The sequence below is a fragment of the Coffea eugenioides genome, chromosome 10, assembly GCF_003713205.1.
Source record: "Coffea eugenioides isolate CCC68of chromosome 10, Ceug_1.0, whole genome shotgun sequence".
Lineage (NCBI taxonomy): Eukaryota > Viridiplantae > Streptophyta > Magnoliopsida > Gentianales > Rubiaceae > Coffea > Coffea eugenioides.
Genome location: NC_040044.1, coordinates 934,153 through 948,130, shown reverse-complemented (window position 1 = coordinate 948,130; position 13,978 = coordinate 934,153). Strand labels below are relative to the sequence as shown.

Below are 13,978 nucleotides of genomic sequence, written 5' to 3'. Positions count from 1 at the left end.
TTCATCAGGTTTCTCTTCGGTTCAGTTGAATCACTTCTTAGAGTAGTCTTCTTCCAATAGAAGTACGAATAGGTTAGACTAGATTAGATCTATGCAGCAAATTTTGGGTGAAACTGAAAGGGATGGGCTATTGCTCTCTTTGTTTTGACGTTTGAAACAACCGCATGTACTAACCATGGTCAATCAGTCACTGGTAAAACAAACATTGCCCGGTAAGAAGCTACTTAGATATGATACGGTCTACAAGTGGGACAGAGTCCATCTAACTTTTTGCCTTTATATATATATAAGAGACTGTAGACATTATAAAGAGGAAAATAGAGGAAAGGAAAAAGTATGAGACTGGAATTAAGGAGTTATATTACCCTATATAGTTTTACATCATGCATCATGGATCTCACCATATGGAAGACACAATTATTTGGAGGCAACAGGAAAGTAATGAATTTGTAACTACATAAAACATCTTTATAATAATGAAAATGTAAAAAGACTATTTAACTGTGATAAATGTATTCGATTGGTTGATATTTCCTTGCACCACTTACCAGCGGCAGGAGGCCGTCAAGGCGGAGCCAGTTACCCACCGCAGCGTCGCCCGCCCAATTCATGGACTTTCGTCCGCGGCTCCGGTTAAGGATTCCTTTTCTTTTATGTGTACGGTGTACCCACTCATCCGTCCTTTTTCCGATTGTCCTTGCCAGAGAAAACTCGACCTGTGGTTGGAGATCCAGAACGTTTTTCACGTATTATGTCCGTCACAATTAACGACTTCCTCCCGTCCCTTACAAACAGAAGAAGCTCAATTCTATTACTTAGCAGTCATGGCTTCGAGTGGAAAGACGTTAGGAGAACGAAAATGAGAGAATGGATTTCAAATCACTTGTACGTTGGGAGGATAGGATTGCAAATTCGCCATTTTGAACACTTCCAAGTACATTTCATGGTCAGGTAGATTTCAAACACAAATTCTTACTAATAATTATCCACATCAAATCCACCCAAATCCTTCAGTCCAAACACAGCCCTAACGTCACGTTTCCAGACGGACGTACACGGCGTAGGTCCAGCCAGAGGATGACAAAGAAATGTTCCTACTTCAAGCCAAAACGGTAGGTATTTCGAGCCTCAGAAAAATGAATAGGAGAAAAGTAAAACAAAATCACGACACAAGGCATGATTTAGAATACACCCTGGAAATTGGAATATTTTACATTTTGTTGCTAAGCAGAAAATAACATTTGGAAGAAGAAAAGGAGCCTAATGCTTTTCACTTCAGAGCTTCGAGTCACAGGAATTGAGCTGAAGCCCGTAGTACATCTAATGTTAAAGAAGACTGTTCTGTTGTCATCAGATAAAATTTATAGCGGCGCAAAGCCACCCATGGAATGGAGACGGAAATACCGCGACTACAACAGTGGATGAAGAGCATCATAAAACCTCAAAGCCACGTCAGCATATAATTTCACATCAGTCAGCATATAATTTCGCTCGCAACACATGCAGCAGGAACAACACCCAACTCACTGACACTTGACGACAAGTCCAGAAATAGTAAAAGAGGGGTCCCCAAAAACTATAAATATAGATGGATGCCTCAAGTATCTATTACATACTTATAAAAACATGCAAAATGAATGGAAAAAAATAAAATCTAAAGACTACCAAAAATAAAATAAAATAAAATAAAATAAAACCCAAGAGGAGAAAAAACTCAAGGTAAAATTCTCTAAGAGACCTCCAATTCTCGGGCAGAGAAATCTCAAGCAGCCTGACTTTTTCCTGCGCCAGCAATTGCTGACTATCTTACACTTCACAATCTCCACTCTGATCATGAAACCAAAAGTAACCAACAATAGTTCACCTCTAAAATTCTCTCAGAATGCAAACCAAACGCAAGTCACGGCATCATCAGCAGCAGAAAACCGCCCGCATCCATATTGACAAAGCATCCAAACCTGATAATCCAATAATTCCATCCCCAGGCGACTATCCTCTCTCCACTTCCTTTTACTTCATTTCCAAATCAGCTACATATGCTACTTGTTCTGTAGAAGAAGCCAAAACTGCAAAATTGGGGTTCAATCAAGGACAGACTAAATATACTTCCCAGATTTCAGTAGACATAATTCCGAACAATTTGAGAACCATATGCACATAGTGCAACAACCTTGACTGAAGACCAAAAAAACTTCCTTCATGGCATATTAGGTCATGTTCAGCATGAATGCAACTCCTCAGCAGTAACCTCTCCATTAGCCATTTTCAATGAGCCAGTTGATTCATCAGGTAAAGATGCATCTGGAGTCATCCCCTTTTCTGAATCTGTCAAGTCCGAACCACCTCTTTTACTGCTACTGACTTCATTTAATGATACCTTCTCAATGGATGTTGTCAAAGTATCATCAGATGATATGCCAGGAGTCTGTGACGTTGAATCAAGTGAAACATGACTACTGCTCTGTGTCCACTTCTTCCACTCGTTACGCCTCCTTATCTTGTCACCCTGTTCCTGCAGGACAAGAAAAAAATAAAATAAAAATCCATATCATGGGAGAGCTTGATTCAATGTTTGTGGCAGCATACTCGCACGATATATGAATTGAGAAATTTACTTAGGAAACCATGCTGTTTTTTACAGTATAGATATCAAATCCAAAGTTTTACAGAGAAGTTTGCGGAATACCTAGGAGATAGTGTAAATTTGCAGAATTTAGGTATGATTCACAGTCTAATTGATTATGTTGTGCAATACTGAGAAATTAGTGACAAGTATGAAGCGACTCTGGACAAACATTAGACTGCATCTCTTAAAGAGTTCTAGAGAGTTGACCGCTTGAGAATCACCTTTACTTCAACCACCACCGATGCTCTCAAGGAATCCAATATCAATGAAATATCAGTTGTCAAGTGCTGCACCTGCAAAAGTAGACCATAGAGCAACCTTGATCCATACATGGATATCTATAATACAAAAACTATCATCTCTCGAGAAAAGGAGCATGTCATATGACCTTATCCATTTATATCAGAGACTAAAGACACATACTAGACACCACCCCCCCTCCCAACAAAAAAAAAACCGTCCTAAAAAAAAGTCATAGTACATTTCAACAAAGTGACCTTCTAAAGAAATTAGAAAGGGACATTACAGTTACATAGAGCTCCAAGAGAGAGATCTATGGAAATGCTGACCAAAGTAGTATAATAACTCGTATGATTAGCAACAGGACGTACAGACATCTCTAACCATCAAATTCCCTTTTTGCCCTCTATTAACTATTCAGCAGAAACTTCAAACAAAAAGTCACCATCTATTTGTTAGCCTGCAGACTTAAACTAAATCTTAAGAAAGGAAATAACAAAGTGTGCATCTATCCATAACCATGGCAGAACAGATTTACAATGAAGATCAATCAACCTTTATTTGCATAGCGGTTTAAAAATAAATGTAGAGCATTCTAGCTTGAAAATAACAACCTTTCCATGAGTGGTTGTTTTTGTTTTTTTTTGTGGGGGGGGGGGAGCCATACCGGAGAAAGGTGACGAAGGTCATGCACAACAACCACCAGAGGGGAAAAAGTACAAACAAAACCATTCAAATTTACCCGCACTTTAGTATAATGCAGCTAAAACTTCATGAAGAGAAAAACAGAATCCCCAATAGAAGTATTAGTAGCAGAACAAAAAACCTTACAAGTACCTTGAAGTCAAACATATTAGTATTGAAATAAAAAGGGGGGACAAAGAAAGAGACAGTAAGAGAAGGACAGTGAGTGATAAAGCACATAAGATAAAACTTTCTTCAAAATTCAACCTTCCAATTTGCAACAAGCAAATATCCAAGATAAATTACCCCAAAAAATCTAAAAATTTTAAATTGCTGCTGGATGTACCGTCCATTTCTACGTCATTCAACAAGCTCAATTTTAATTCGCAAGCTCTCCAAATTTTACTATGAAACTACCCTCTGAGCCATGTCATTATCAAATGTGAAATTTCAAGAAACATGTCTTCATCAAAAGGAGGTTTGAGATTGTTGAAAAGGACAAAGCTGAAACTCAAACTGCAAGGTCACACTATCATGCATTTCGACAATGTTCATTGGCACCAAGCAAGTTTTAATGTTTGTACATGTACGATAAGCTAGATCTCTTGGTCTAAGTCTTAAGTCCAACATTGCACTAGACAACAATTCATTTCCAGCAAACAAATAGCACCAAGAGAATACAAGGAATTGTCTTTCAAAGTAATAATTTGTACAAAGTCAACCAAAAGAAATCAATAACAACACAAATGTACCTCAAATATCTCCTTCTTGCAGACAAAAATGTTCTTAAAAAGCAAATTGAAGATGAATTAACCAGATGACTACCAAGCATTTTTTACATTGCCACATATAACTTACTCGGGGAAAGCTAGCAATCAACTTGATAGGAACCCAGCCCTCATCATCCATGTTTGATCTCAAGTAGTCGTCTTGTACCAAATTAGCATCACTGAAACAAATATGCAACACGCAATCATCCCAGTTTTAGAAGTCAATTAAAAGAAGCAACACACAATCTCATTTCTTTGTAGGAAATCAATTGTAAAATGAGAAGTACCTGAAGTAGTAATCTATTTGTTTAACTATCAAAGCAGGCAAAGGAGGATCCATAACAGGGAAAAACATTGGTGCTGGAGGTGCTTGAGCAATGAATGGCATACCCCTAAAGGACTCAGGGGGAAGTGCTGGAACATACATAAATGGAGGTGCCATATCTAGGAGAAGCATTTTAGATAAGTAAAATATCCACAGTGGGAAAGAACCCACAAATAGGAAATAGACTTACCAAAACCCATAGGACCAACATATGGTCTCATAGGTGGAGGTGCAATAAAGGAGGCAGAACCAGGAGGCGGCGGCGGAGGCGGTGGTGGCATATAACCTCCTGGAGGAGGAGCAAATTGATTAGGTAGGTGAACATCTCTTCGATCATGATCACGCCTGCCTCCATGATGATATTGCCCATCTCCACGGGGACGACCCCCAAAGTTATTCCTCCTGGAAGAATTTCTCTGTGAGTGTGGAGAGTGATCGTTCCCAGACTGAGGCGCAACTCCACTCATCGGTCTTGTACCTCTTATTGAAGAGTCCAGAACAGGAGGCACAAAATTTCCATAATTTCCATACGCAGGCATCTCAATTACAGCAGGAAACGGCGGCGGCATCGAAGGAGGAGGAGGTGGTGGTGGCCTAAAGCCCCCGTGTGTTGATCCACCACCACGGTGCTTCATTGATTTTTGGCGAGTCATTCCATGGTTTGCAACAGAATTAGCGTTTGCATTAGTATTAGCTTGTTTCTGAGGCGTTTGTGAAATTATAGGTCCCTACTCGGCAACAAATACAAGCACGTTTTACATTATGTTTTCATGTTCACAGCTTAAAAAACAAATCTTTCTCCGCATTCATGCAAGGAGACAATCAATTCGAGTAAACAAGCATCAAAACAAAATCAGCAGAAATTAAAAAAAAAAAGGCTACAAAGCTCCAAAAATTCAGACATTGAAACAGATATTAAATACTATAATATGCGTGCAAAGATTATTTGTTATTAAGGGTTAGAACCTGAGAACTCGAGGCTGATCCATCAGATAAAGGTTTAGGGGAATCCAAGGGTGATTTGATCGTGGACCGAGTCGACTCAGAAAGAGCAGGCCAAGAGACAGAACCGCCCATAACAGAACTACCCTCAACGACACCGTTCACGGGTCTGTTCCAAGCAGGCTTCTTTGACCGAGCCGCATTGCCATTACTACTATCGGAGGAGCTCTCAGGCTGAGTCTCAGTAGCGGAACTTTCAGGCGGGAGCTTCTGACCGGAGCAATCAGAAAAAGGTGTTTGCTCCGGTGCAATTGGCAGCGGCGATGACGACGGACAAGAAGCATTGGTAGCGGCAGAGGAGTTTGATTCTACCTCGCTCCGGCGAACAACTAGTGCCCATGGAGGACCAGATAGATTACGCGGGGTAGAGGAAGACTCATCAGAATCCACGGCCATCAACTGATTAGAAGAAGTTTAGAAAAAAATGCAAAATATAGGAAGGAAGAGTACGAAGAAAGGATATGAGAGAGAAAATATTTAGGGTTTTCCGTGGGAAGCGTGATCACAATGTGGTATGTCTTCCCAGTTTCTTTTCCTTTTTCTCTACTAATTTTAGGTTTGCTGGCGCAGTTTGGAATGTGGCATGGTGGCGAGGAATTGACGTGCCTACGCGTGGTTCGAAATTACGAAAAGAGCCCTCTCCTTTCCCCTCGTCGTACCATTTCACCCTTGAGTTTATAATTTAGCAAATCCAGCAAATCCCAACTTGCCTACAAATTAAATATTTGATGTAAAAAAGACATAAAGTTATAGTCGTTTGGATTGTTATTTTTCTGAAATTTTTGTAAAAGATTATATTATAACTATCTAATGTATGTGAGGTGAAAAAATTGATTGAAAATTGGTTCACGAAATCGATTGGATTAGAACATTTTTCAAAAACTAGTTTTTCAAATACAATATAATTTTACGGTAATACATAAACAAAAATAATTCAAAAAATATATCATTCATATAATATATCAAAAAACAACTCACAAATATACATAAAAATTTTAAAAATAAAATTTGCAATTTTGTTCACTTATCACTGCCACCCCACCACCCCATCTATCTTCCTCCTCTCTTCCCTTCCTCCCCTTCTCCTTCCCTCTTTCCCTTGGTCGCGGCCAAATCGCCGCCTCTGGTTGCAATTAGAGGCCTCGACCAAATCGAGGAGAGAGGGGAGGGCCAGGGGTGGGGGGAAGGAAGAGCGAGGGAGAAGAGGGAAGAGATGGTGGCAATGGTGAGTGGAGATGATAGCAATAGTGGTTAACAGTGGTAGTATTAATTTTTAAAAAGTATCATAAAAATATTTTTATTTTAAAAGTTATTTCAAAATATATTCCAAAAATATCAAAAAAAAATATTTATAATAAAAGTTTTTCATATATATTGTTGCAGTAAAATATTTCAAAAATACCTCCAAAAACAACTAATCCAAAAAGAACCATTTTAAAAAAAAATGGTAATCCAAACAAGGCAGTTTTTTTTTTTTTTTTTTTTGGGAAAGACCAAACAAAGCAGTTTATAATCTAGTAATTCCGGACTTGCATTAAAAAAAATAAACATTGATGTAAAAAAGAAATAAATTTTTTCTTAACAATTAATGTACCAAGGATAAGTAAATCCAAATTAATTAGTTGTACAAATTTGTAACTAATGAAGATTTTTTTTTTTGACAAATTAATTTGAATCTTTTTTTTCTTTTGTCAAAAGTAGATTTAGTGTGCGATTTTTTGGTAGGAAATTAGTATGGTAGATTTTGTTGTATGCATCATATATTAAACCTCTCTCTCAGATTTGGACATAGTATACGTGTAAAACCACCATAACGTGGCATTGAATAGAATTGATATTGTTTTTTTTTTATATATATATAAAGTTAAAGTAGTTTTCATGTAACATTACAACTTCAGTAAATGGAAAATATATATAAAAAGAAAAAGAAACAAAGAAAGGGATAGACTAACAAAAAGTAAAAAACAAAAAAAATTTGTCACATCTGTTCAATATATATTTAATTTTCATACCTGAGAATTGCAGAAGAGTTATAATTTGGAATTAGAAAATAGAACATGATTATAAACTCCATTTAGGAAATGAATATGATGATTTTACTACTGATTCCCTACTTAAATTAGAAAATTACAATACTAGACGATAGTGCATCAATCTTGGAGGAGTGAATACGGGGAGTCCGGTCGTAAATAATCCTAGAAGTTAGGAACTAGAGAGGCCCAACAAACATTTTCTAAATTAGATGAATTTCGGCGGTCCGATATATGACCCCAAAGTCCAACGAATAATCTTATGCTCATAAATGTCCAGGAAAGGCCCAAGTTCTAATCTTCTTATCGTCGCTCATGTTTAATGGTCCTTGAATTTTTGCTCATCTGCTTATCCTGTATCTAAATATATACATATATATATTTTATGGAAAATGTCCACTAGGTCCGAAGATTTATAATTTTAGTTGTAAATGATTTCTAAATATCAATTCCTACGATTTGATTTAATACTTATCTCCCACTTTTATAACCCTTGTTAATAGCTCATGTCAAATATATCATTGTTGATTATTTCGACAAATATAAAATGACAGTAATTAGTATTGCTGTTCTATCATGTATATAGATTCAAAAGAGTAAAAAATACCAATTACTGGATATATTGGAATCCGATCAGTTGTCATGTACCTAACAATGATAATTTTATGCACGATCGATGTATATGAAATGAATCCTAAAAAAAAAAGGCATAATTTTAATATCTCACATCAATTGTTCAAGTGAGAAGCGAATCAAATTAGAAATAGACCAAGTCAAACAGACAAACACACGTTTTCTTTCTTTCTCTGTCTTGCATGCGTTTACTTCATATTAGCATGACTGACCTCTTATTAAACTGGCCATGGATACATACAGCCGCTTCACACGTGAGATCCTCGGCCCCCTTATCCAGCCCCTTGCTCGCCCTCGCCACCGTACTTTTGCCACCTGGCTTAATTCACGCGGTCTTTTTAGTCTCACGACATCTCAATTTGCAACCTCTAAAGACCGAGGGTGAAATTTCTCCCCATTTACATAAACATCTCCTGCAACCAAAATTGAAATCAAGATATAAGAGTATCGGATTAAAGGGATTTGCATGTCTACTTGACATCTTTATTCTCAAACTTGATTCCACTTCCTTGGCTTCAATACATAAATCAGATCTTAGAAAGGTCAAAACCAATAATCTTCAAGCACGACAATTCGAACAAACAAAATTGAGTTGACGGGAAATATCATGTAGCAAATTAATGCGTATTGTGATTTTAATCTGATAGGAAATTTTAGGCATAAGACCGCTCAACTTTCAAACAACGCTAAACAAAGCCGTAAATAGGATTTGCAGATGCTGTCAACAACTGCTGGAAAACATTGGTTAAAAGCTTTAAATTGGTTTCGTTGTTGCTGTTTCCATGGAAGAATAGTTAGAATAAATAATTTATTTTGTCTTCAAATTTTCTTCAACAATTATAATGGAGAGATTATGATGAATTTTCATAACCATATTTTATCTACGAATGAGAGATGAGCAGCGAATAGCAAACTTTTAGACAAGTCTTTTGATTTGATATACATTTCATTGTGCTGCTACAGGATGGTTGTGGAATTGGGGAGCAATTTCACCGTTTTTGAAAACTGCAGGCAAAATTGTTGCGAAATAAAAAAATGCAAGCGAGTAAGGTAACGTGCTAGCATTACATTGATGAGGCTGCGTAGGGGGCTTATTTAAGGGGCCGAGGATCTCGAGTGGCCTCTTCATAGTTCATACCTAAATGGGCAAATGGGTAGGTGGGGCGTATACGAGTCGAGTTGAGTTCGAGTAGTGATTAACTCCAACACTATTAATATCCTACTCGACTTAAATTCAAAAATTGAAGATCAAACTTGACTCAGTAAAATGTTAAAAAAACTCGAACTCGACTCAATATGCCTCAAGTAAAAAAAAAAAAAACGAACCATATCGAGCTTGAGTCCTCGATGCTGCTTTCAAGCATAGAAGTTTGATTAGATCTCATTTTTGAGCATCTAAGCTTGAAACCCTGAGAATGAAATTGAATTATATTTACTTCAAATTCTATTACCTTTTTGTCATTAAAGAATTTTATTAAGTATGCAAATCATCTTGTAAATTATTTGAAAGCATAAATCCTTAGTGGTAATTTTATATTTAAAAATATATATTATTTAAATTAAAAAATACTCGACGAGTAGCTCGTCGAACTCGAACACCATGTGTTTGAACTCGAAACATGACTTGCATCCCTGCTCGAGCTAGCCGAACTTGGGTTTGAACTTTGGTTAAATCAAATTTGAACCGAGTAATTAACTAAATTACTTGCGAGCAGCTCGACTTACAATCAGCCCTATAAATGGCCAATAAAGTTGGAGGCCACAAGCAATAACCGCATCTTCCCAACTAAAAAGTATTCCTTCTTAGAAGACATAATTTTGGGTCCACCTCCTTCCAACAAAAAAAAAATATATACAACTAAAAGAAGTGTTTGTCCACTTGAATTGCACCTTGGGTACACAGCGGATTCCTATATATTTAGTTGCCCGGTGCCCAGAATCCTCCACCCCTACAAGATCAACCATTTCCACTACCAGTTGCTGGCCTCCTCCTGCTCTGCTCTCACAACTCTCACCGACTTCCTTTCATGGCTCAAACAACTCCAAACCACACTCAGACTGTTTCAGGCTGGGCAGCGAATGATTCTTCCGGCAAGATCACTCCTTACGTCTTCAAGCGAAGGTCAACCCATCTCTGTTAACGACTTTATTTCCGTATAATTAATGCATTATTTTACCAGTACTTGTGGTGGATTTATGTTCTGATGTTGCTCGTTGTTTTGCTCCTTGTCGGGGTTGTACAAGTTGCTTATAATAATCCAACTTACTAATCTTTCCATTTCCTGGGAATGATATAGTACTAGTTTAATTACTAAATAGAGCTAAACCTGACTGGAAAAGTTAATGAGCTAAGTTGGTGATGACGATTAAGCTTTTGCCATTTGAGCAGAGAAAATGGAGCGGATGATGTGACAATCGAGATCTTGTATTGTGGGATGTGCCATACAGACATACACCATGTCAAGAACGATTGGGGTATCACCATGTACCCTGTTGTCCCCGGGTGGGTGTACATGTTCGTTTCTTTTAAAAATGGTATGCAAGATATTCATCAATTTTTTGACAATCGAAAAAAAAAATGAAAATTTTTAGGCATGAAATTACTGGGATCATTACAAAGGTGGGGAGTAACGTGAGGAAATTCAAGACGGGGGACAAAGTGGGGGTGGGGTGCTTGGCAGCAACCTGTTTGCAGTGTGAGTTTTGCAAGGACTCCCAGGAGAACTACTGCGATGAGGTTCAATTTACTTACAATGGCATATTTTGGGACGGCAGCATCACTTATGGCGGCTATTCCAAAATGCTGGTCGCAGATCAGAGGTACATCGTCAATCTCAGTCTTCTTCTTCTTCTTCTTTCTGAAATACTCCTACTAATACTAGCAACAGCCGTACAAAAAAACAAGAGCCGGCCGGCTACAAACCCCACCAAATATAATAAGCATTGCTTTGTCCTTGTTTATATTACTCCCGTAGTAATAGCAAAAAGTCAGTTGTAGTACTATATATATATATATTTTTTTTTGTGCATATAGGTATGTGGTGCGCGTGCCGGATAGCTTGCCGATGGACGCAGCGGCGCCACTGTTGTGTGCCGGAATCACAGTCTACTGCCCGATGAAAGACCACAATCTGTTGGAGCCGGACTCGGCTGCGAGAAAGATAGGGGTGGTTGGTCTGGGAGGTCTTGGGCATGTGGCTGTGAAATTTGCCAAGGCATTTGGTCATCATGTCACTGTCATTAGCACATCTCCCTCCAAGGAAAAAGAGGCCAAAGTTCGATTGGGTGCAGATGATTTCCTCCTCAGTACGGATGCCAAACTAATGCAGGTTTGTTTGTTGGCTCTGTTGTTGATTTCTAGAGACTGCCCTGCCCTGGGAGTACCAGTCAAAAAATTGCAGCATCTTCCTTTTCTTTTTTTATTGGTGCTGATGAACATTTTATACCATTAATAATAATGGTGTACTGTAGCAGACAAATGCTGCTCTCTAGGAGTTAAAATATTGTGAATTACCAGTCCAGATCCACTTAGATAAATCAAATTCTGTGAGCTGTGTCAAATAGCGATTGGATGATAGAAAAGATATAATATTATGTATCACATCACACCGCGTCATAGTGGTTTTTTTTATTTTAAAAATCAAATAATTGATAAAAAAAAAAAAAAAAAATCTGATGTACAGCCAGGTAGCTTCCTGCTACCGTGTAAAAGCTAGCTTTGCAGTCAAAAGGCCTTTTCCACTTCAAAAGGACAATAATAATGAAAAGAAAGTTCTGTACCATTAGGGTAGTAGCAGTATTAACTATTAAGGCAAGACTCCCAAGTCTTAACTCTTAAGACGGTACTTTTGATTTTGGGGCGTTTCTGGACAATTTCGAGTGACAGACGAGGAAAAGGACTCTAGACTTCATTGTGGACACGGTCTCGGCTAAGCACTCTATTGGTCCCTTGCTGGAGCTGCTGAAAGTGAAAGGAACCTTGGTGATTGTGGGGGCACCTGAGAAGCCGATGGAACTACCCTCTTTTCCACTGATTTTCGGTGAGATTTCAATTGAACTCAAGTGCCAATCACAAAACAAAAAAGTCTTCCACGTAAATGTTGATTCAATTTCGGGGAATTCATATTCATTCTTGGATAATATTATACTACAACTACACATTACCAGCTTCAACAACCCGTAGATTGTCGGGTTCTTCTTCCATACCTCTGATGTCGAATCGAATGTGAATGCAGGGAAGAGGGTGGTGAAAGGAGGCATAATTGGAAGCATCAAAGAAACACAAGAAATGATGGAGGTTTGCGGCAAACGTAACATCGTGTGTGACATCGAAGTCGTCCAGACGGAGCAGATTAATGAAGCACTGGAGCGCCTAGCCAAGAATGATGTCAAGTACCGATTTGTCATCGATATCGCCGGAAAGTAAAGCCGTTCCCACTAAAAAAATTCAGCCTTAGCTGCACCCACACGGGATCCTCAGTGCCACTTTTTTAGTGACAATTCAGTGACACTTCTATATTTATATCAAATGTCCTGTTTATTTAATTTGTCATGTGCTATTTATTTAAATTTCTTCTACCATCACATGATAAGTGGGATTGATATTGAATTTAACACCGAATAATGACATAGAAAATCCCAACTGAGCTGCACCGGATTGTTAAAACACCGTTTTTTATTAGTCTCGTCTAGTGTCTACTAGATGGCATGGCAATTCTAAGTCTCCTTGATTCTCCATTTGTACCGTACTACTACTGGTGGTATTTTTCAAAACAATTTGAGCCGTAGTGTTTGTATTATTTTGGATTTGTTCACGCCACGTCTTTTGATGGTATTTGGATCAATTACTAGTATTAAATATCCCCCCAAAAAATAAAATTCTCCAAAAAAAAATAAAAAAGAACCCAATAAATGGGATCATGAGGTGAGGTTTCTCGTGTATCTTGGGCCTTTGGTTGTTAAATTAGCACTATAGCACTTACGGCTCCTCCGCTCGGAGCAACTCTGCCAACTCATCGCTCCAACAAAAAAAAAAAAAAAAAAAAATTTGCAAATGGGTACAAAAGATGAGTGGGTGAGGAAATAAGTGCAGACCATGTTGCCGCTGACTAGGTCGCCATCTCATCATCATCACCCTACACTTCCCCGTTGCCCAGGATTTGTTAGCCTACGTCAATGCAGCTTTCCACAACGCTACGTATAAACAGCACTTGGTTGACCCTGCTAATTACGTACATCAAAACTTGGGTAGCTTAAAAAAAAAAATGGCCTACTAATTACGTACAGCACTTGGTTGGATATTCTGCCAATTAGATTTTTGAAAATCGAATCTACTCAGTGGTGATTCATTACCTATTGCTAAAAGACGACAGATTACTCCTTTTTTTTAAAAAATAAAATAAAAAATAACATTTTCACTATTTTTTTAATATGTAACTTTTATTTGTAGGATTATACTCTATTAGGATCTGTTTGGATAGAGTGTTATCTGAAATATTATTTGGAATAATTACTGTAGCATTTTTTTGTGATGTGATATATATGACATAAAAAGGTGATTGAAAATATAAAAAGGTGGATTGAAAAATATGTTTATAATGCAACCGAAATATTATTTGAAAAAATAGAATATCCAAACAAACCCACGTACGTCTCGTTATAAATTATA

The 13,978-nt window shown here is 37.8% G+C and overlaps 2 protein-coding genes across 3 annotated transcripts; one reads left to right on the top strand and one right to left on the bottom strand.

The window, feature by feature from the left end:
• Window positions 1–1,482: 1,482 nt before the first annotated feature.
• LOC113749945 (la-related protein 1B-like) lies at window positions 1,483–6,184 on the bottom strand. 2 transcript variants are annotated; one of them, XM_027293832.1, is made up of 7 exons: window positions 5,612–6,184; window positions 4,836–5,373; window positions 4,608–4,764; window positions 4,409–4,499; window positions 2,848–2,919; window positions 2,171–2,512; window positions 1,483–2,066 (listed from the first exon to the last, which is right to left on the bottom strand). In XM_027293832.1, exons 1-6 carry the CDS (start codon window positions 6,041–6,043, stop codon window positions 2,219–2,221), a joined length of 1,584 nt encoding a protein of 527 aa, XP_027149633.1. In that variant the 5' UTR covers window positions 6,044–6,184; the 3' UTR covers window positions 1,483–2,066; window positions 2,171–2,218. The 2 variants fall into 2 exon arrangements, with proteins under 2 accessions (XP_027149633.1, XP_027149632.1); XM_027293831.1 differs by having other exon boundaries at window positions 1,483–2,512.
• Window positions 6,185–10,180: 3,996 nt separating this feature from the next.
• Window positions 10,181–13,109, top strand: LOC113749054 (probable cinnamyl alcohol dehydrogenase 6). The gene is made up of 6 exons (XM_027292697.1): window positions 10,181–10,432; window positions 10,700–10,813; window positions 10,903–11,130; window positions 11,345–11,639; window positions 12,197–12,350; window positions 12,546–13,109. Exons 1-6 carry the CDS (start codon window positions 10,338–10,340, stop codon window positions 12,734–12,736), a joined length of 1,077 nt encoding a protein of 358 aa, XP_027148498.1. The 5' UTR covers window positions 10,181–10,337; the 3' UTR covers window positions 12,737–13,109.
• Window positions 13,110–13,978: the final 869 nt, after the last annotated feature.

Coding starts and splice junctions, on each gene's coding strand:
- LOC113749945 (XM_027293831.1), bottom strand. CDS start 6,043: ATGGCCGTGGATTCTGATGAGTCTTCCTCTACCCCGCGTAATCTATCT. Junction 5,374..5,611: donor GATCAGCCTCGAGTTCTCAG/GTTCTAACCCTT, acceptor GTTGCCGAGTAG/GGACCTATAATTTCACAAAC. Junction 4,500..4,607: donor CAAATAGATTACTACTTCAG/GTACTTCTCATT, acceptor TATTTGTTTCAG/TGATGCTAATTTGGTACAAG.
- LOC113749054 (XM_027292697.1), top strand. CDS start 10,338: ATGGCTCAAACAACTCCAAACCACACTCAGACTGTTTCAGGCTGGGCA. Junction 10,814..10,902: donor ATGTACCCTGTTGTCCCCGG/GTGGGTGTACAT, acceptor GAAAATTTTTAG/GCATGAAATTACTGGGATCA. Junction 11,640..12,196: donor CGGATGCCAAACTAATGCAG/GTTTGTTTGTTG, acceptor TTCGAGTGACAG/ACGAGGAAAAGGACTCTAGA.